Consider the following 20,809-nt stretch of genomic DNA (forward strand, 5'->3'; position numbering starts at 1 on the left):
AATGTCCCCATGACGAATCGCGCTGCTTTTCGCTGGATCATGTCTATCTCTTCTATTAATCCAACCTGGTAAGGGTCCCATACTGATGAGCAATACTCAAGAATCGGATGAACAAGCGTTTTGTAAGCTACTTCTTTCGTCGATGAGTCACATTTTCTTAGAATTCTTCCTATGAATCTCAACCTGGCGCCTGCTTTTCCCACTATTTGTTTTATGTGATCATTCCACTTCAGATCGCTCCGGATAGTAACTCCTAAGTATTTTACGGTCGTTACCGCTTCCAATGATTTACCACCTATGGCATAATCGTACTGGAATGGATTTCTGCCCCTATGTATGCGCATTATATTACATTTATCTACGTTTAGGGAAAGCTGCCAGCTGTCGCACCATTCATTAATCCTCTGCAGGTCTTCCTGGAGTACGTACGAGTCTTCTGATGTTGCTACTTTCTTGTAGACAACCGTGTCATCTGCAAATAGCCTCACGGAGCTACCGATGTTGTCAACTAAGTCATTTATGTATATTGTAAACAATAAAGGTCCTATCACGCTTCCTTGCGGTACTCCCGAAATTACCTCTACATCTGCAGATTTTGAACCGTTAAGAATGACATGTTGTGTTCTTTCTTCTAGGAAATCCTGAATCCAATCACAAACCTGGTCCGATATTCCGTAAGCTCGTATTTTTTTCACTAAACGTAAGTGCGGAACCGTATCAAATGCCTTCCTGAAGTCCAGGAATACGGCATCAATCTGCTCGCCAGTGTCTACGGCACTGTGAATTTCTTGGGCAAATAGGGCGAGCTGAGTTTCACATGATCTCTGTTTGCGGAATCCATGTTGGTTATGATGAAGGAGATTTGTATTATCTAAGAACGTCATAATACGAGAACACAAAACATGTTCCATTATTCTACAACAGATTGACGTAAGCGAAATAGGCCTATAATTATTCGCATCTGATTTATGACCCTTCTTGAAAATGGGAACGACCTGCGCTTTCTTCCAGTCGCTAGGTACTTCACGTTCTTCCAGAGATCTACGATAAATTGCTGATAGAAAGGGGGCAAGTTCTTTAGCATAATCACTGTAGAATCTTAAGGGTATCTCGTCTGGTCCGGATGCTTTTCTGCTACTAAGTGATAGCAGTTGTTTTTCAATTCCGATATCGTTTATTTCAATATTTTCCATTTTGGCGTCCGTGCGACGGCTGAAGTCAGGGACCGTGTTACGATTTTCCGCAGTGAAACAGTTTCGGAACACTGAATTCAGTATTTCTGCCTTTCTTCGGTCGTCCTCTGTTTCGGTGCCATCGTGGTCAACGAGTGACTGAATAGGGGATTTTGATCCGCTTACCGATTTTACATATGACCAAAACTTTTTAGGGTTCTTGTTTAGATTGTTTGCCAATGTTTTATGTTCGAATTCGTTGAATGCTTTTCTCATTGCTCTCTTTACGCTCTTTTTCGCTTCGTTCAGCTTTTCCTTATCAGCTATGATTCGACTACTCTTAAACCTATGATGAAGCTTTCTTTGTTTCCGTAGTACCTTTCGTACATGATTGTTATACCACGGTGGATCTTTCCCCTCGCTTTGGACCTTAGTCGGTACGAACTTATCTAAGGCGTACTGGACGATGTTTCTGAATTTTTTCCATTTTTGTTCCACATCCTCTTCCTCAGAAATGAACGTTTGATGGTGGTCACTCAGATATTCACTGCGGCAAGGCCGTTGCCTCCCACGAAGTAGATGAAGTTAAGGAATTCTGCTACCTAGGCAGTCCATGGTGCTAGATGGAGCTGTAGGGGGCAAAAACTGTAGAGGAAGACAGAGATTAGAATCTATCCAGTAAATAATTAAGGAATTATGGACGTAGATTGCAAGTGCTATTCTGAGATGAAGAGGTTGTCACTGGAGAGGAATTTGTGGCGGGCAGCGTCAAACCAGTCAGAAGACTGATGACCCCATCCACCACATAAGAAATAAATGTGTATAAGCTTCCGTATTTCCTCGTTACCGGCATATGACCTACGTTTTCTTCACTGCATATGTCTGTAAACAAAAAAGAAGGGTCAAAAGGAAAGAAATACGAAATAAGGTACACTTTTGCTTGGGTACAGCGAGGACAGGAATTTTGGAACTTATATGTTCACAACAGATCACACTTACAAAAGGTATTCTAAATTTGCAACGTTCTGCAGCAATGTGAAGCAGTGCCCCCTACCGACGAGTGTAGGATCGACACACCTAACCGCTTCACGTGCGGTCAGGAACGTCACCTGGGGTCCTATTTTGTATCGTTAATACCGACCGATCGGTGTAGTAGGTTAGTCTCGGTAGTGATGTCATTTTCGGTTCTTTATCGAAATATCTTATTCAGTAAGCTTCTGAGACCTGTTAACGAACGGTTCTCCCACCGATTTTACGACAAATGTACCGAGAGGTTTTGGGTTTCGGTGTGGTCCTGTCGATCGGTGAGCTTTGGATTATGTACACCTATAATTTGTTATTTTAAAAATATTTAGCGGTTTTAGCTTTGGATTTAGTGATTGTGTTACTAATAATCACCTGAGGACGCATCTGGTTGGAAAGTGAGTTCATAATAGACTATTTTCCTTTGTTAGAAATATGGTTCAGAAAACGGTTTAAATGGCTCTGAGCACTATGGGACTTAACTTCTGAGGTCATCAGTCCCCTAGAACTTGGAACTACTTAAACCTAACTAACCTAAGGACATCACACACATCCATGCCCGAGGCGGGATTCTAACCTGCGACCGTAGCGGTCGCGCGGTTCCAAACCGTAGCGCCTAGAACCACTCGGCCGCCCCGGCCGGCGAAATATGGTTAGGTTAGGTTGTTACTGCGAATGATTACATCAAAAAAAATGTTTTCGGTCAATATTCTCTCAAAATACTTGTTACTTTCATGCAAATAAGAGTTTAAAGATCATTAAATATCAAGACATCGGCTCTGCTTAACGTATGTTACATGAGTGTGAACTGACGTTACTAGTGACTTTGTGTACTTTTTGCCACAAATGGTTTAGTTAGTAATTATCGAAACGTGTTTACAAATTTCAAGTAACAATGGAAAGCGATTATGTGAAGCCTGATATTGGAAACTTTCCGAACTATCACGCATTTATGAGTAACGCAGCACCGTTTGACAACGTAGTCAGCCTACGTTCCTCTGCACAATAGTACGAGAATTGAGCACAATGCTACATTCGTTTGGCGTGGCCAACTGCAAATATCTGTCAGCTTATTTATGTCATTTAATTGTAGCTATTTTTGTTACAGTTTTTGTGGAATAAAAAAAAAGTGGTTAGCGCGCGGGAATGCGTTACGAAAGGGCACCGGTTCGCGCACGGATGGGTGAAAAATTTTTTTTTCCCTCTTCATATATGCAACACCTTCTGAGACATTGTTATTCGTGTAAGTTAAGATTTTTCTGCAATATTCGTTATTACTTTCATGGAAGAGCGCACTTCCTCAGGAATGATTTCGTGATTTCTGTGTGTTTAAAAAACGAAATATGAAATTGCTGGAGATGAAATTGCTGTGAGTAAAACAACCGACCGTGACCTTTATATTTTTTCTTCTCAGAAATAATTCACCATTTTTTCCGAATATGTAGCGATTTCAGAGTATGTGGTTAGACAGGAATCTACGAGCACAATTTAAATTACTGGGAATGTAATTAGCAGCAGTCATCTTCATAATCTTGCATGTCACAAATATTTTTCTGCGATCGAATCCTCAACAACAGTAGACAGAGATGAAAGATCTCCGCTGTAATATTTTTAGACTGTAGCACCATATAAGAAACATTTTCATTCATGAGATGCATGTTATAAACTTCGACAAACTGCAGGAGCGCTCGAAAATGCGTTTTTTCACTTTTATTTTTAAGACCCAAATCGTTGACGTATCATGTAGGGAAGTGGACTACTTAATCATTTGGATCTCTAGGAGCGAATTATAACCACATTCTGTTTATCTTCTTATTCTTTGAAACTCTAAGAATCAATTTTTCGGGTGTTTTTATAGATGTATTAGTACAATGTGGTACTACACACTATTCCTAATTCATTTTCCGAAACATAAAATCCAAAACACGATGTCAGTGTGAATGAGAATAAGATGACACAATGCGGCATTTACGACAATCTGCAGAATACAGTCAAATACGCTATCGTTATTATGCATGCATGGAAACATGCGGTCAGGGAAACTGTAAAAATTTCTATGCATTTCAGCTGATAATCATGGAAATGGATATACTGGGCCTTATACTGTTAAGGAGGAAGCAAGAGCGATGAAGGCGGGCACGTCAGTTTAATGGAATACGGCATCATGCGTTATGGCAACGTAAACGCAATTTTCGGTTCTTCGAAGAATAGAGCGCCTGCGTCGTCTGATAACCGCTATGTTCGTGACGCTGTGCGCACTGCAGTGCGCATGCGCGGATCTGCTGCCGTTTGCTTTTGATTGGCTTGTGCGACGCGAACCAACAACAGCGCTTCGGTTCTCTAGACCCGAATGGTATCGCTTCCGAAATGCATACTGAATAATGCAGGGGCTCTAATTCGAGTACTAGACCGTTTTGTGCTCTTTATTACCGAAACGATCGGCACAATGGCTGAAAGGTACAGAATTGGCACCCTTGTGACATCACATGTTCACACGAGTAATACAAGCCCCGCAACGAATTTGCGACGTCACACTAGCCGGCTTGTCTGCCATAGCCGGCAAAGTGGCCGAGCGGTTCTAGGCACTTCAGTCCGGAACCGCGCGTCCGCTACGGTCGCAGGTTCGAATCCTGCCTCGGGCATGGATGTGTGTGATGTCCTTAGGTTAGTTAGGTTTAAGTAGTTCTAAGTTCTAGGGGACTGATGATCTCAGAAGTTAAGTCCCATAGTGCTCAGAGCCATTTGAACCATTTTGTCTGCCATACGTCGCGAATGCTCCATTCCGTGCAAGGCCCACGGGAAATCCACATCAATGAAAAAATACCAACTAAAGGTCTTAAATTTGTCGTGTGCTATCGGTTGCTTGCATATATTTAAACGCGCAGTCAAGATTTATTAAACTCGCCTGAAATAGTTACCTCCCCAACAGAGACGGCTGCTAGCACTCGTAAGACCAGCAGTGTCACGTGCTGTGACGTACGCACCATGACCTGTCTTTCTCAAATGGTTCAAATGGCTCTGAGCACTATGGGACTTAACATCTACGGTCATCAGTCCCCTAGAACTTAGAACTACTTAAACCTAACTAACCTAAGGACAGCACACAACACCCAGCCATCACGAGGCAGAGAAACTCCCTGACCCCGCCGGGAATCGAACCCGGGAACCCGGGCGTGGGAAGCGAGAACGCTACCGCACAACCACGAGATGCGGGCTACCTGTCTTTCTCGTTGGCCTCGTTCAGCATTTGTCATCAAGTTTTGGGGTATTTCCCGATATTTGCGGCCCATGTGTCTTATATTAAATTACTTGTCACAGCGGTGTCTACATCGCTTCGAGCGTTTTTAAACGTTAATAAGAGTCACCCTACATATGCTGGTAATAGCTTAATTGTATCCAGGTACTACACTACTGGCCATTAAAATTGCTACACCAAGAAGAAATGCAGATGATAAGCGGGTATTCATTGGACAAATATATTATATTAGAACTGACATGTGATTACATTTTCACGCAATTTGGGTCCATAGATCCAGAGAAATCAGTACCCAGAATAACCACCTCTCGCCGTAATAACGGCCTTGATACGCCTAGGCATTGAGTCAAACAGAGCTTGGATGGCGTGTACAGGTACAGCTGCCCATGCAGCTTCAACACTATACCATCGTTCATCAAGAGTAGTGACTGGCGTATTGTGACGAGCCAGTTGCTCGGTCACCATTGACCAGACGTTTTCAATTGGTGAGAGATCCGGAGAATGTGCTGGCCAGGGCAGCAGTAGAACATTTTCTGTATCCAGAAGGGCCGTACAGGACCTGCAACATGCTGTCGTGCATTATCCTGCTGAAATGTAGGGTTTCACAGGGATCGAATGAAGGGTAGAGCCACGGGTAGTTACACATCTGAAATGTAACGTCCACTGTTCAAAGTGCCGTCAATGCGAACAAGAGCTGACCGAGACTTGTAACCAATGGCACCCCATACCATCACGCCGGGTGATACGCCAGTATGGCAATGACGAATACACGCTTCCAATGTGCGTTCACCGCGATGTCGCCAAACACGGATGCGACCATCATGATGCTGCAAACAGAACCTGGATTCATCTTTAAAAAATGACGTTTTGCCATTCGTGCACCCAGGTTCGTCGTTGAGTACACCATCGCAGGCGCTCCTGTCTGTGATGCAGCGTCAAGCGTAACCGCAGCCATGGTCTCCGATCTGATAGTCCATGCTGCTGCAAACGTCGCCGGCCGCGGTGGCCGTGCGGTTCTGGGCGCTCCAGTCCGGAGCCTCGCTGCTGCTACGGTCGCAGGTTCGAGTCCTGCCTCGGGCATGGGTGTGTGTCATGTTCTTAGGTTAGTTAGGTTTAAGTAGTTCTAAGTTCTAGGGGACTGATGACCACAGCAGTTGAGTCCCATAGTGCTGAGAGCCATTTGAACCATTTTGCAAACGTCGTCGAACTATTCGTGCAGATGGTTGTCGTCTTGCAAACGTCCCCATCTATTGACTCAGGGATCGAGACGTGGTTGCACGATCCGTTACAGCCATGCGGATAAGATGCCTGTCATCTCGACTGCTAGTGATACGAAGCCGTTGGGATCCAGCACGGCGTTCCGTATTACCCTCCTGAACCCACCGATTCCATATTCTGCTAACAGTCATTGAATCTCGACCAACGCGAGCAGCAATGTCTCGATACGATAAACCGCAATCGCGATGGGCTACAATCGGACCTTTATCAAAGTCGGAAACGTGATGATACGCATTTCTCCTCCTCACACGAGGCACCACAACAACGTTTGACCAGGCAACGCCCGTCAACTGCTGTTTGTGTATGAGAAATCGGTTGGAAACTAAACGCATGTCAGCACGTTGTAAGTGTCGCCTCCGACGCCAACCTTGTGTGAATGGTCTGAAAAGCTAATCATTTGCATATCACAGCATGTTTTTCCTGTCGGTGAAATTTCGCGTCTGTAGCACGTCATTTTCGTGGTGTAGCAATTTTAATGGCCACTAGTGTTCAAAAATGGTTCACATGGCTCTGAGCACTATGGGACTTAACATCTGAGGTCATCAGTCCCCTAGAACTTAGAACTACTTAAACCTAACTAACCTAAGGACATCATACACATTCATGCCCGAGGCAGGATTCGAACCTGCGACCGTAGCGGTCGCGTGGCTCAAATGGTTCAAATGGCTCTGAGCACTATGGGACTCAACATCTTAGGTCATAAGTCCCCTAGAACTTAGAACTACTTAAACCTAACTAACCTAAGGACATCACACACACCCATGCCCGAGGCAGGATTCGAACCTGCGACCGTAGCAGTCCCGCGGTTTAGCGGTCGCGTGGTTCCGGACTGTAGCGCCTAGAACCGCTCGACCACCCCAGCCGGCGGCCAGTAGTGTACGTGAGAATGAGCAACTGTTCGAAGCGGGTAGCGGTAAATAAAATATTTAAAAAAATTTCTCTTGTGAATTATTATTACAACAGCACACCTTTCATACAATTTGTTTAGGCTGCAGAATAGCGTACATAAGAAATATTCAATGACATTTTCCCACCAAGTGCAGCCAACACAGATAAACCTCAAGTGCGTACTCGTATTAGACGATGTGTACTCTCAGTCAAACTTTCGTTACGTGGACGTGGATTCCAGAGCAGGTAATTTTAATTTTCAGACTCCCGCAGTAGAAGGTCGGTCGCCAGCAAATTCGAGACAGCAACTGGACGAGCTTATCGAGCTGAGGTGCCGGCGCCTGGGAAAATCGGGAGCGAGCAAAGGCAGTGCGCTGCACCTGGCGCAGTGGATGCGGGGCCAGCTGGGGGGCGCCGGGGGCGCGATGACTCCGGAGGACGAGCCGGAGCCCGAGGTGTGGTCCCCGGAGACGCTGCGCAAGAGGCAGCCCACCATCGCCGTGGCCGGCTGCTCCAACACCCGCCTCGAGGAGCTCGAGTCCTCAGACACGGAGCGCAGCCACTCTCACAGCACCTCTGACAGCCAGGTAACGCGACTTTTGCGCAAATAAGCGCGACGCATCTACCTCAGGTTTCTCGTTTTCCTTTAAAAAAGTGTGTTCATTTCACAGCAATTGATGGTAACGTTCTCGAATTGGAGGAAGCAGGTAAGAATCCTTGGCGTACAAAAATACGACTGTCAACCTTTAATATGTGTCCCGGAAGACTAAATTAAATGCACATCTGCAGAACTCTAGCGATGTGATTGTGCGCCCCTAGCCGAACTGCCAAAGCTGTCCCCCCACTCTCTAACCCCATACCTCCGTAATTATTTCTACGTGTCTTTTCTGAACTTTTGTAAGTTTAATAAAAATGAAGAATTAATGGAGAATATCACTCGGATGAAGAATACTAATGAAAAATATTTCACACAACAAATTAAATACTAAATGTATCTTCGTAATAAATAAATTATAAAAATTTATATTTGTAAAAAAATTGAAAGTGAAAGAAAATCTGTACTTTGTTTATGGCAGCTACTTCGCACTGGTTTCAGTATGTTGTATACTTGTGGGTAGACGTTACTACACTCGATCGTGACAGAGCGGAAAACCCAAATTTCGTACGAAGGTAATTTATTATCGAGATGTAACAGAAAAGGCGTATGACCCGGTTCCTAGGAGGAAGTTATTGTCTGTTCTACGAGATTATGGAATAGGAGGCAAACTTCCGGAAGCAATTAAAGGTCTTTACATAGATTGGAGTAGGTATTGAAATCCATGGAGAAGAAATAAAAACTTTGAGGTTCGCCGATGACATTGTAATTCTGTCAGAGACAGCAAAGGACTTGGAAGAGCAGCTGAACGGAATGGACAGTGTCTTGAAAGCAGGGTATAAGATGAACATCAACAAAAGCAAAACGAGGATAATGGAATGTAGTCGAATTAAGTCGGGTGATGCTGAGGGAATTAGATTAGGAAATGAGACACTTAAAGTAGTGAAGGAGTTTTGCTATTTGGGGAGCAAAATAACTGATGATGGTCGAAGTAGAGAGGATATAAAATGTAGACTGGCAATGGCAAGGAAAGCATTTCTGAAGAAGAGAAATTTGTTAACATCAAGCATAGATTTAAGTGTCAGGAAGTCGTTTCTGATAGTATTTGTATGGAGTGTAGCCATGTATGGAAGTGAAACATGGACGATAAATAGTTTGGACAAGAAGAGAATAGAAGCTTTCGAAATGTGGTGCTACACAAGAATGCTGAAGATTAGATGGGTAGATCACATAACTAATGAGGAAGTACTGAATAGGATTGGGGAGAAGAGAAGTTTGTGGCACAACTTGACTAGAAGAAGGGATCGGTTGGTAGGACATCTTCTGAGGCATCAAGGGATCACCAATTTGGTACTGGAGGGCAGCGTGGAGGGTAAAAATCGTAGAGGGGGACCAAGAGATAAATGTACCAAACAGATACAGAAGGATGTAGGTTGCAGTAGGTACTGGGAGATGAAGAAGCTTGCATAGGATAGAGTAGCATGGAGAGCTGCATCAAACCAGTCTCAGGACTGAAGACCACAACAACAACAACAACAACAACATAGATAGTCAGGCAGCAGTTAGAGTTGACGGTAAATTGAGTTCATGGTTCAGAGTAGTTTCAGTTGTAAGACAAGACTGCAACCTGTCTCCACTGTTGTTCATATTATTTATGGATCATACGCTGAAAACAATAGACTGGCTGGGTGAGATTAAGATATGTGAACACAAAATAAGCAGTCTCGCATATGCGGATGACTTAGTTGTGATGGCAGATTCGATTGAAAGTTTGCAAAGTAATATTTCAGAGCTAGATCAGAAATGTAAGGACTATGGTATGAAGATTAGCATCTCCAAAACGAAAGTAATGTCAGTGGGAAAGAGATATAAACGGATTGAGTGGCAAATAGGAGGAACAAAGTTAGAACAGGTGGACGGTTTCAAGTACTTAGGATGCATATTCTCACAGAATGGCAACATAGTGAAAGAACTGGAAGCGAGGTGTAGCAAAGCTAATGCAGTGAGCGCTCAGCTACGATACTTCTGCAAGAAGGAAGTCAGTACCTAGACTAAGTTATCTGTGTACCGTTCAATCTTTCGACCAACTTTGTTGTATGGGAGCGAAATCTGGGTGGATTCAGGTTACCTTATCAATAAGGTTGAGGTTGCGGATATGAAAGTAGCTAGGCTGATTGCAGGTATTAGTAGATGGGAACAATGGCAGGAGGGTGTCCACAATGAGGAAATCAAAGAAAAACTGGGAATGAACTCTATAGATGTAGCAGTCAGGGCGAACAAGCTTAGATGGTGGGGTCATGTTACACGCATGGGAGAAGCAAGGTTACCCAAGAGACTCATGGGTTCAGCAGTAGATGGTAGGAGGAGTCGGGGTAGACCAATGAGAAGGTACCTGGTTTCGGTTAACAATGATTTTGAAGTAATAGGCTTAACATCAGAAGAGGCACCAATGTTAGCACTGAATAGGGGATCATGGAGGAAGTTTATAAGGGGCACTGTGCTCCAGACTGGAAGCTGAAAGGCATAATCAGTATTAAATGATGATGATGATGTAACAGACACAGTGTAACAAACACGCGCATCAGCAACAGGCTAGAACTGGCAATGATCTCCGATCTTAGAGATATCGTTCTTGTGTTCGCCATCGATAGTCAACTTGCTGTCGATAACTATCACATACTAAAGAATAGGCTTTATTTGATCTTCTCCAGTTTTTAGTATTGCATAAATTATTAATTCGATATTGAAGAAAAGCGGATGTGATTAAGATCTGAGAACACATCACTCTTGAGAAATTGTATTTTTATTATAACTGTACTTTAAACTTCCTTACTTTTAGCGATGGAGACTGGTATATTTGCTTCAGCATCCAACCCATCGGCCTTTGAGGTCTTAGAACACCCAGCAAAGTAATAGCAGCAAGAGCTGCATTGTTAAATACGAACAAACTGTGTAGGTGGCAGGTGTGTGAACGGAGTGCACTGTTTCCACATAAAGCACCGTAGCGATATACATCTGTTCGGCATTAGTTCTCTCTTTATTATTCTACTTGCATGAAATAACACTAGAAATAACAGTGTGATAACAGCATAGGCCTACATTTACAGTCGTGGGCCGAGAGAAGCGCTTCTTCCCGTAGGCAGAAGATAGAAACACGAGGAGTAATAGAATTCACGTACCTCTCCCGAGTGATTCTCATACAGTCTTTCTTTCTTACTTTTCTTTTTCCAGTCAGTTTTTGTGCCGCTCTTTAACTGAGCGCTTGGTGTGAACCTTCCTCACAAGGGACCATTCCCAAGTGTCAATAAACGATTTTGATGAAACTTTGCGTGTGTGCAGAGTGGGCAAAATAATGCAATACGTATTTTTTTTCTTTGTGCTCTATTTCACTGTTAAGGAAAAAAACAACCCGCTGGGTAATTTAGCATGTTAGGGTCGGAGGGACTATCTTCCAAGCGATACTGAAACAACGTTTCTTGTATAAAAGCTGATACGTAATTAACGTTCTTGTAAACTGTATGCTCGAATTTTGTAATAATCTGAATTTTGCAAAGTAGTCCACCACCATTAGTTAATTTTGAAAAATGAAAAATTTTGTTACAATATAAATTAATGAAGCTTTTAACATACACCCATCCATGTGCAATAAAGCTGGTTTCTGTAATACCATATGTGGAAATTAAGGTGTGCATAATTTGCTGACAGAGTATTTTCAACATAACTAATTAAAATATCTAAACAGTCGTTGTTTGTCTAGTTACTTATTTTACTTATATTTGTTTCATGTTGTAAATTATTTTACAATACACATTCTTTTTTGTTTTTACTTTACTGTTTCACGCACATCTAGTTTGTTAATTGAAAATAATAACTCGATATTATGAAACAAAATCATTACAATAATGATAATCCGTAAATAAATGCTTAAAATACAATGTTTTCTTACACCATGCACATGAAATGAACGAAATTTCTACATACAGTATACGCGATAGAGATCATATTACGAAACAAAATTCAGCATGATTTCAGGTTGTTACAGATGACCTTCTAAATTTTGTATCGGGCATATTTCACTACGTTAGTAAGCCTTGGCGAAGAGAATTGATTATGTGTTAGTGACTGCAGTTTGATTATATCGTTCGTCAGGTGGAGACTGACATGATAACATTAAACAGAACTAGATATGAAATTCTTCTCACAAGTTATTCCTGCACCTAAAGCCAAATACATCTCACGACTACACTTGTGCCGTCGAGTCCTCTGGGATAACCAGATGATTAAGTTCCTTGTTCTCAGCTATAATGGTCAAAATGTTTTTTTTTCACACTGACCACCCGCCGTTTCTTAGTTTTGGAAGACTCTAATGGCGAGTTTCGACCGAGAATTCGTGAATCTGTTTTTGAAGCTCCAAATGTCCTTCTCATAGGATAGAAATTTGGTAAACAAACGTCCGACCAGGTCAAACGATATTTGAAGGATGTTTTCTTTCTCAGTGATGGAAAAAAGTCTGTATTATTGCTATATTCTTGGGGCTGTAGATGTGAAAGAACAGTACAGAGCGTCGTGCCCAAGGACAAGGAACCTATTCGTCTGAGGATCCCAAAGGACTCGACGGCACAGGTCCAGTCGTGAGATGTATAAGGCTTTTAATATCGGAAGAACTTTGTGAGATTTTCAGGTCTAGTTCTGTTCAATGATTATGGTCTCAGTCTCCACTTGAGAAACGATATAATCGCCCTGCAGTCACTAGTGCATAATCAGTTTTCTTCGCCAAGTCTTACCGATGTACTGATTTATGACTGATACAAATCAGGATATTTAGAGGGTCATCCGCGACAGTTTGAAATCCTACTGAAACTTGTTTTATACTGCGTTCTCTGTCGTGTATATTATGTGAAGAAATTTCGTTCATTTTATGTGCATAGTGAAAGAAAACGTTATTTTTAAGGGTTTATTTACAGATTATCATTATTGTAACGATTTTCTATCATAATATTGACTTACTTATTATTTTTCATTAACAAAATACACATGTGTGAAATGGTAAACTAAAATACACAAACAAAAAGCTAAAGTGAACGTAAGAAGTCTAATAACAATTTAAAACAAAAAATAAATATAAGTAAAATAAAAAACTAGACTAATGACGAATTTTTAGATGATTAAAAATAATGTTCAGATAATTAAAAATTAGATGTGTTGAAAATATCCTGACAGCACGTTGTGCGCAGATTATTTCACAAAACTGTTATTTCGGAAACCAACTTTATTACAAGTTTGTTTGTGTGGCCATCCTCCGCAGCAAGCATATAAATACTTGTTTTGTAAATAAAACTTTTCCTGCTGCTAGTTATTTTATTATTCATGTATGTATGTATGTCGCTTGAAAGCTTCTTTAATTTATGTTGTAACAAAAGTTTTCATTTTTCTAAATTAATTAATGGTGGTGAAATATTTTGAAAAATGTCAAATCGTTACTAAATTCGATGAAACAGTTTTCAAGAACGTTAATTACTTTTATATGAGAAACATTTTTTCTGTATCATCGTTTGAAAAATATGCCCTCCGAATCTAATATCCAAATTACCTTTTCAGGATATGTTTTGCCTCTTAAAAGTGAAATAGAGCATAAACAAAAAAATACGTATTGCATTATGTTGGCCTCTCTACACACCGACAAATTTCGTCAAGATCGTTTATTGACGCTTGTGAATGTTCCCTTGTCAGTGCGGCGCTGCACAGCCGTGTCCTTGTGGAAGATACGTAACGGGTATGCAGGATGTTTTGAATGAAACTTGTACTGTTTGTTGTGCACACTCAGTATATAGAATTCTGGATAGAAAACCAAGTCCGGAAATGTGCTATTTCTCTGCTACAAGAAAAATTATATTAGCTTCTGCTGCATCAAAGAGCCAAAACTAATGTAAAATCCATTTATGATGAAAAATATATTTTTAGAACTTTGCTATATGAAAAGGAATTTAGCCTGTTACAGTATGTAACAAATTCATGATACTTTTCGAGCCTTTTCTTGCGACCAGCTTTTCCTCTACATTATCGTTTCCAAAAACTGGAACCTCCGTGCTATGATTGCAAATACCCCATTCTTTACCTCTGCTACGGTATCAACACCAACAACCACGTCGCTTCCACTGTTAACTCTATCTACCACCACCGTCGCCACACAATTCACCGAGCTTTCAGTAATTATTGTTAACATTTCTCGTTGATTGTTGTTGTTATTACTACTGACCGGGTGCTTCAAATTTTCTTTTTCACAGTTAGAAAATTATTCACCTTATTTTTTTAACTTAAGTTAAAGAACTTTAACTGAACTTAAGTTTATGATAGAACTGACAGCCAAAGCAATCACAGTTTCTAGACAAATCGATGTGAAACAAAACTACATAGAAGTTAAGATGGCCCTCCAACTAAACTTAACAATGAACCAAACGCTATGCCAACGACAGCGCTGCATTGCATTCAGTTCCATTTTTGTTTTGGTGTTGGGTGACTAAGTGTAACGAAAGTACAAGCACCAATGGAGGTCTCTTGGCGCCCCTTTCGTCCTGGTGCCCGGGCCTACCTGGCCCATGTGAAAACCCAGCCCTGCAATTTCTTAGAAAATAAAACTCAAAACTCTTGATAACAGTTCTTATCAATCACCAGACATACTGATGCATCTACATTATAATAGGTTTTTTATAATTTACTTAGTTGAAACAGTATGTTTGGTGTGAGATTTGTATATATTATTTTACTGTCAGGCACGTAACATCCAGATACATGCGAATACTTTTTATATTCACAGTTTTATTCAGTTCGTACGTTTGCTGATGACACCAGAAAAAAAACATTCGAGTTGAAAGTACGATGCAACTAAAGGATTTTAAAACCCAAGGTAATCTGAAATTTTCAGTTGCCAGGTGAATAGCTAAGAACAGTGAAGTAGTTTTGGTATTTCATGACAATTAGAACAGATTATAATTACACCAGTCATTATCGATCACTAGTTCTCTTGCTTTCTTCAAAGTGATACAGGTTTCATATGTCTGTCTGTATGTATGTTGGGGCGAGAGGAAGAATGGCAGTGTCGTTTGTGAAAATTTTCCCGGAGTATGTCCATGTGACGTCACTTACTTTGAAACTACAGTACTGTTTGGTTCACTTACAAGTGCTGTTCTATGTGTCATCCAAAAATGTCACTACATAGTTTTGAGCTTACTAATTATGTTCCTGGACCATCTTTATCAGTGTGCTGTGGAAATAATTAAATACAACAAACTAAAACTAGGCAGGGGTTGGGTATTAGTCGTCCGAGAAGCTCTACTCTGTACTTTTTCAGTGGACTGACAATGGAAATCAAGAGCATTTCAGTCAAACAATACCATCAGTCTGTGACTTTCTAAAATCTATGTTTGAAATAACTTCACATTTCATGAGTAAAATATCACGATGGACGATAACTTTGTTTCAAGTCACATATAGTCTCGGGATGTTCTGTGCACAATTTATGTCCACAATAACTCATTACACCTTTTTCTTCATCTTCGTAGAGTATGGTCTTGCACTTTGAGTGTAGTACACTTCTTTGTAACACCACACTCAGCACTATCGATGCCAAATTTTCCTGCAGATTTGCACAGAATAGTGTGCGATGGCGTCAAGCTGTACGAGCACTGCTGCTAATGACCCTAAGAAGCAGCTCTCCCAACCACTTAGTTTCATTCTGACCATGAGTCCGGTTGTACTTTCCCTTATGCGTGAGATGTGCTTGCTGCTGAAGCAGGCTTTGGCCAAAAGCTATAACGTGCAAGTCTTTTCATTGTGCCCCTCTGCAAGTCAGTGCGTCATGTTTACGGTGAGTAGCAATCTATACTTTTCATAATATTGCTGATATTCCAAGCTGCAGTTTCCATTGTTTTCTTTCTTATCTGTGTCTCCCTCTATACCTTCTCATCCTCATCATCCATCGCCTCCTCTCTCTCTCTCTCTCTCTCTCTCTCTCTCGCTCGCTCATTCTCTCTCTTGATCGTGCTCTTACACTCTGTTACCTTCTCATTCTTTTCGCTTTTTACAGTAACTTCACAGTTATCATTAATTTTTAAGATATTTACTCATTACTTTTTTGTGCATTTCTTTCCTTCGTTGCGTATTCATTTCTTACAATTCCTCGATCCATCTTTCTATTGTCTATTCTTGACTCATGTTAATGTTTTTATTCAACTGAATAGGGTACTACTTACAGTTGCATTAACCTGTCACAACCTTCTTTGTTATTATATTGAATAATGAAACGGAGATTTTTCAAAACATCGCGTTTCAGTGCTTTGAGGACTTGCCGAGGAACTATGGTCCAAAATACTAAATAAAAGTTTTAAATGGAAAATGCTGAAATATAGGATAGTAATAAAACCACATCCAATATCTGGGATCGTAACACAACCACATATAATTTTGTACAACTTCCAAATTAAAGCTCACAATGTCAAAAAAACTGCAGATCATTATAAACATGTTGTCGACTAGTAGACCCAACAGATATAGCTGGCCACAAATATCCTGCACTAGAAGCTCTGAAAAAATTAACTAAACAAGTACTTTTTCAATAAAGAGTGATATTTTAACACTATTATACTTCAAAACATGATTAATGACATTCCCAAATCACAAAATCAGCCCATATGAAAAAGCTGCCTTCTGCACCAGCAAATCCTCTGACCAACTGATAATGGCCAATGACCGTTTTTCCACAAATTTTACATCTGCCAATATATTCTGGAGATATACCACTGCAGGCTATAGCTAAATTTGGTTCCTACATAATTAACAACTCAAATATGTTGTTAAATTGATCGTTGTTTCTATAATTCTGCAAAACATTTTTTATAGAAGCATCTCTCTTCCACATGTCAGTGCGGTGTGGAGATTTTGTCATTGCATTAACATAGTGATCTATCTATTTCAGACTGAAACATGCTCCCACTTGTTATGACATCTTACAGATCTGTCTGCAAAAGGTAATGAGTCATATCGAAGTGAGAACGGAAAATGCATTGTTCAAATGGCAGCTGTCTCAGTATGCTTTACAAGCTCCAATAATGAGCCATGGTCTTAGATTAGCACTTGCATAGGAAGTTTGTCAGATGGGCATAAGCTTAGATTATGTATTTTTGCTCCTCTACTTCCTTGAAAAAACATTTTCAAAAAGATATGTTTGTACAGTTTGTGGTGACATGTCGCCTCGGTGGTTAAGTGTTAGACTAAGTATACAGAGGTATAGTTTTTGATGTCTCTTATAATTTCTTTCACTTCTGGTAGCGTTCTTTAATATGAAAAATGTGAGTAGTTTAACTATGGGTCCCCTTATAACTGGCTCGTAAGTCTGACCAAAGGTCGGAGGATGGCAAAGGCAGATTGCTTCCACTAGGACAACGTCTACTTACTAAAGCACGGTGACATTCAAACTAACATTCCGGTTGATGACATCTTTACCTCTTAAATCTTAAATCCTCGGCTGAAAAGTAAAGTATTGGTAAAAACTGATTTTTGAAGGAAATTGAGTGTAAATAATTACTAAAATTTCCATACTTTTCCAGAAAATGAGCAAAATATCTGTATTTCCTTTGAAAGTTGTGGGAAAGTTCTTGTAGAATGTAAATACTTTAGGATTAAAGGAAACCACTCACCAAAAAGCAGAAGCGTTGAGCTGTGGTCAGGCTCACACGACAGAACGAAAACGTGGTAGCTTTTGAAGTTATCCTTTGATGAGCTAGAGTAAAATACAAAAACATAAACACCCACACACAAACACACATATACACACACACACACACACACACGACTTTGCCCCTATCTGGCGCTGGCTAGTCTAACTGTGCCAGTGCAATTTTGTGGCAGATGGTCTGGCTGTGGTTGGTGTAGTGTCGGTTGGGTAGGTGGAGGGAGAGGGAGATGAAGATGGAAGGCAGGGAGAGGCATGTGGGGTGGGTGGCTAGCAGCTTGGAGGGAGGCTGCCACTTCCCCAGCTAGGAATGTGGGAGGGAGGGGTGGCAGGTACGTGAGCTGGCATGATTATAGAGGCCAGTGGGAAACTATACACATTGAAGGCGATGTGGGGGTGGGAATTGGAAAGAGGTGACAAGTCAGAGGAAGGAGAAACTGTCGGGTGGAGGGGACAGGGACAGTGTTTTATATGAGACTGAGGCCAGGACGAATACAGGAGTAAAGGATGTACTGTAAGAATACCTTCCATCTGTGTACTTCAGAAAAGCTGGTGATGGAGAGAAGGATCCAGATGGCTCAGGTTGTGAAACAGACATTGAAACTGAGAGTGTTGTGCTCAGCTGCATGTTATGGCACCAGATGGTCAACTTTGTTCTTGACAGTAGTTTAGTGGTCGCCATTCAGTCTGGTCGACAGTTGGTTGGTAGTTAGTCATACACACAGTAAGGGCTGTGCAGTGTTTGCAGCTGAATTGGTGTATGACATGGCTGCTTTCGCAGTCGGCCTGAACTGTGATGGGGTAGGGTAAGCCTGTTACAGGACTAGAGCAGGAGATGCCAGATGGGTCGATTGGGTAGGTCTTACATATTTGTCTGCCACAGGGATCATATCCTTGTGGCAAGGAGTTGGGTCTGGGAGTGGCATTGGGATGAACTAGGATGTTGTGTAGGTTGGGTGGGCGATAGAACACCACTTTAGGAGAGGTGAGAAGGATCTAGTGTAAGATGTCCCTCATTTCAGGGCAGGATGACGAAGGATATAGATCAGTCATTCCTGTCGAAGGTGATATTTGGTGACAAAGGGTGTGTTCCTTTCAGGATGAGAGATAATGAAAGCCCTGGCGAAGGATATAAATCAGTCATTCCTGTCGAAGGTGATATTTGGTGACAAAGGGTGTGTTCCTTTGAAGCTCATTCTTGGAGATGGAGGTAGGATTTGGGGTGAGTGAGGATATGGCACAGGAAATATGTTTGTGGACTAGGTTTGAGGAATATTTCCCCAGTGGGCAAGGGAGCTCTTGTCACTGAAGTTATATAGTCCATGGGCGGCTACGCTGTATGAGAGGGATTTTTTGGTGTGGAAGGGATGGCAGCTGTTGAAATGGAGGCACTGTTGGTGGTTAGTGGGTTTAATGTGGACAGAGGTGTTAATGGTCAACATCCAGGAATGTGGCAAATATGGTAGGGGAGGAGCAGGTGAAGCAGACGGGAGAAAAAGTGTTGAGTTTGTGAAGGAATGTTGATAGGGTGTCTCGATCCTAAGTCTAGATGAAGATATCATCAATGAACCAGGACCAGACTAGGTGTTGGGAAGCTAGAAAGGTTTCCTCTAAATGGCCCATAAACAGTTTGATGTAGGAGGGTGCTGTGCAGGAAAAGTAGTTGTCCGTCAGAATATAGTAGGTAAGATGTATAACGAATGAGCTGGTGAGTTTGGAGTCTGAAAGACGTTTGGAGCGGTAGGGAGGGAGCCGTGAATTGCTGCCATAAGGGACTGTCAGGTCCCCACATAGCCGTTTTACAGATGGGGTATCAATCGAGTTCTTGAACGACATTACAGAATTTTCTATCATGCATGTGTGGCAGTTGGAGTCACTTCATTATCTATTAACCTCATGGTTGCTGTAAAGGATTTTTTTATATGTGTCTGTTCTGTACCAGACCTTTTTTGAGTGTATGTTTTTAACCCTTTTGTATGTCAAATGTATTGTGCTTTAGTTTTATCTTTTCATTTTTTGATTATTTTTGACTTTTATACAAGAGTTTATATCTTGGAGAACAGTTCATCATGTATATACTTCTGAATTTATGAGTGAAGGAGGAATATTAATAATAAAGTAAATACCAGACAAGGATACGAGGAAGACAAATACTAACTGTGGAGGAGAGGAGTTTTGTATCAGATAGGTACATAAACAAGGTGTTTATTATTGTGATTCAGTAACTTTTTCATTCTGTTGTCTATATTCTATTCAAGATTTTCCATTTCCTTACTAAAATAAATACTAAACAAAAGTGTGTGTGTGTGTGTTTTATATGGACCCATCATGGAACATTACATATCTCTTTAGTCCATACTATAGAATGTGGTGGAACTGAAACAGTTTAACGTTCAGAGATAATCTAAACAAATATTATGTTTTGTAGTATGGGTACTAATAATTAGCGCTGTATTGGCAGTGGTTTAGACTGGAACAAACATTACAAACATGATGATGATTCTGTAAACACTGCTAAGAGGACATGATATATGAACGTGAAGAATGCTTTGAGCCTTCAACATGTTTATCAGCATTGGAATAATCACTCATTTGAACTCTGCATTGAACTCACAGCTCCTGGCTGATTAGGGTGGAATGTTCACATATAAGTGGTAGACATATTTGAGTCAGCATCACAATTCACTATATGGCTTGTATCAGATTATGGGTTATTTGTACAGCTTAATGCCTGCCATAAATTGTATAAAATCTCACCAAAAAGTATTGGCACAAGTGCGTATTTATCGTTACTGGTTACAAAAGCCGCACCTTCCGGTACACAGCACATGTACATGCTAGCTTACCTACCAGACATTACAATTCTGCCC

At 41.1% G+C, this 20,809-nt stretch overlaps 1 protein-coding gene across 1 annotated transcript in view; it reads left to right on the plus strand.

The window, feature by feature from the left end:
- Positions 1–20,809, plus strand: part of LOC126248203 (uncharacterized) — a 988,540-nt gene that overhangs the window by 716,299 nt on the left and 251,432 nt on the right. The window contains exon 16 of the mRNA XM_049949008.1: positions 7,881–8,204. Coding sequence (XP_049804965.1) covers positions 7,881–8,204 — 324 coding nt within the window. The remainder of the gene's footprint in view (positions 1–7,880; positions 8,205–20,809) is intronic.

The sequence above is a fragment of the Schistocerca nitens genome, chromosome 3 (genome assembly GCF_023898315.1).
Source record: "Schistocerca nitens isolate TAMUIC-IGC-003100 chromosome 3, iqSchNite1.1, whole genome shotgun sequence".
NCBI lineage: Eukaryota > Metazoa > Arthropoda > Insecta > Orthoptera > Acrididae > Schistocerca > Schistocerca nitens.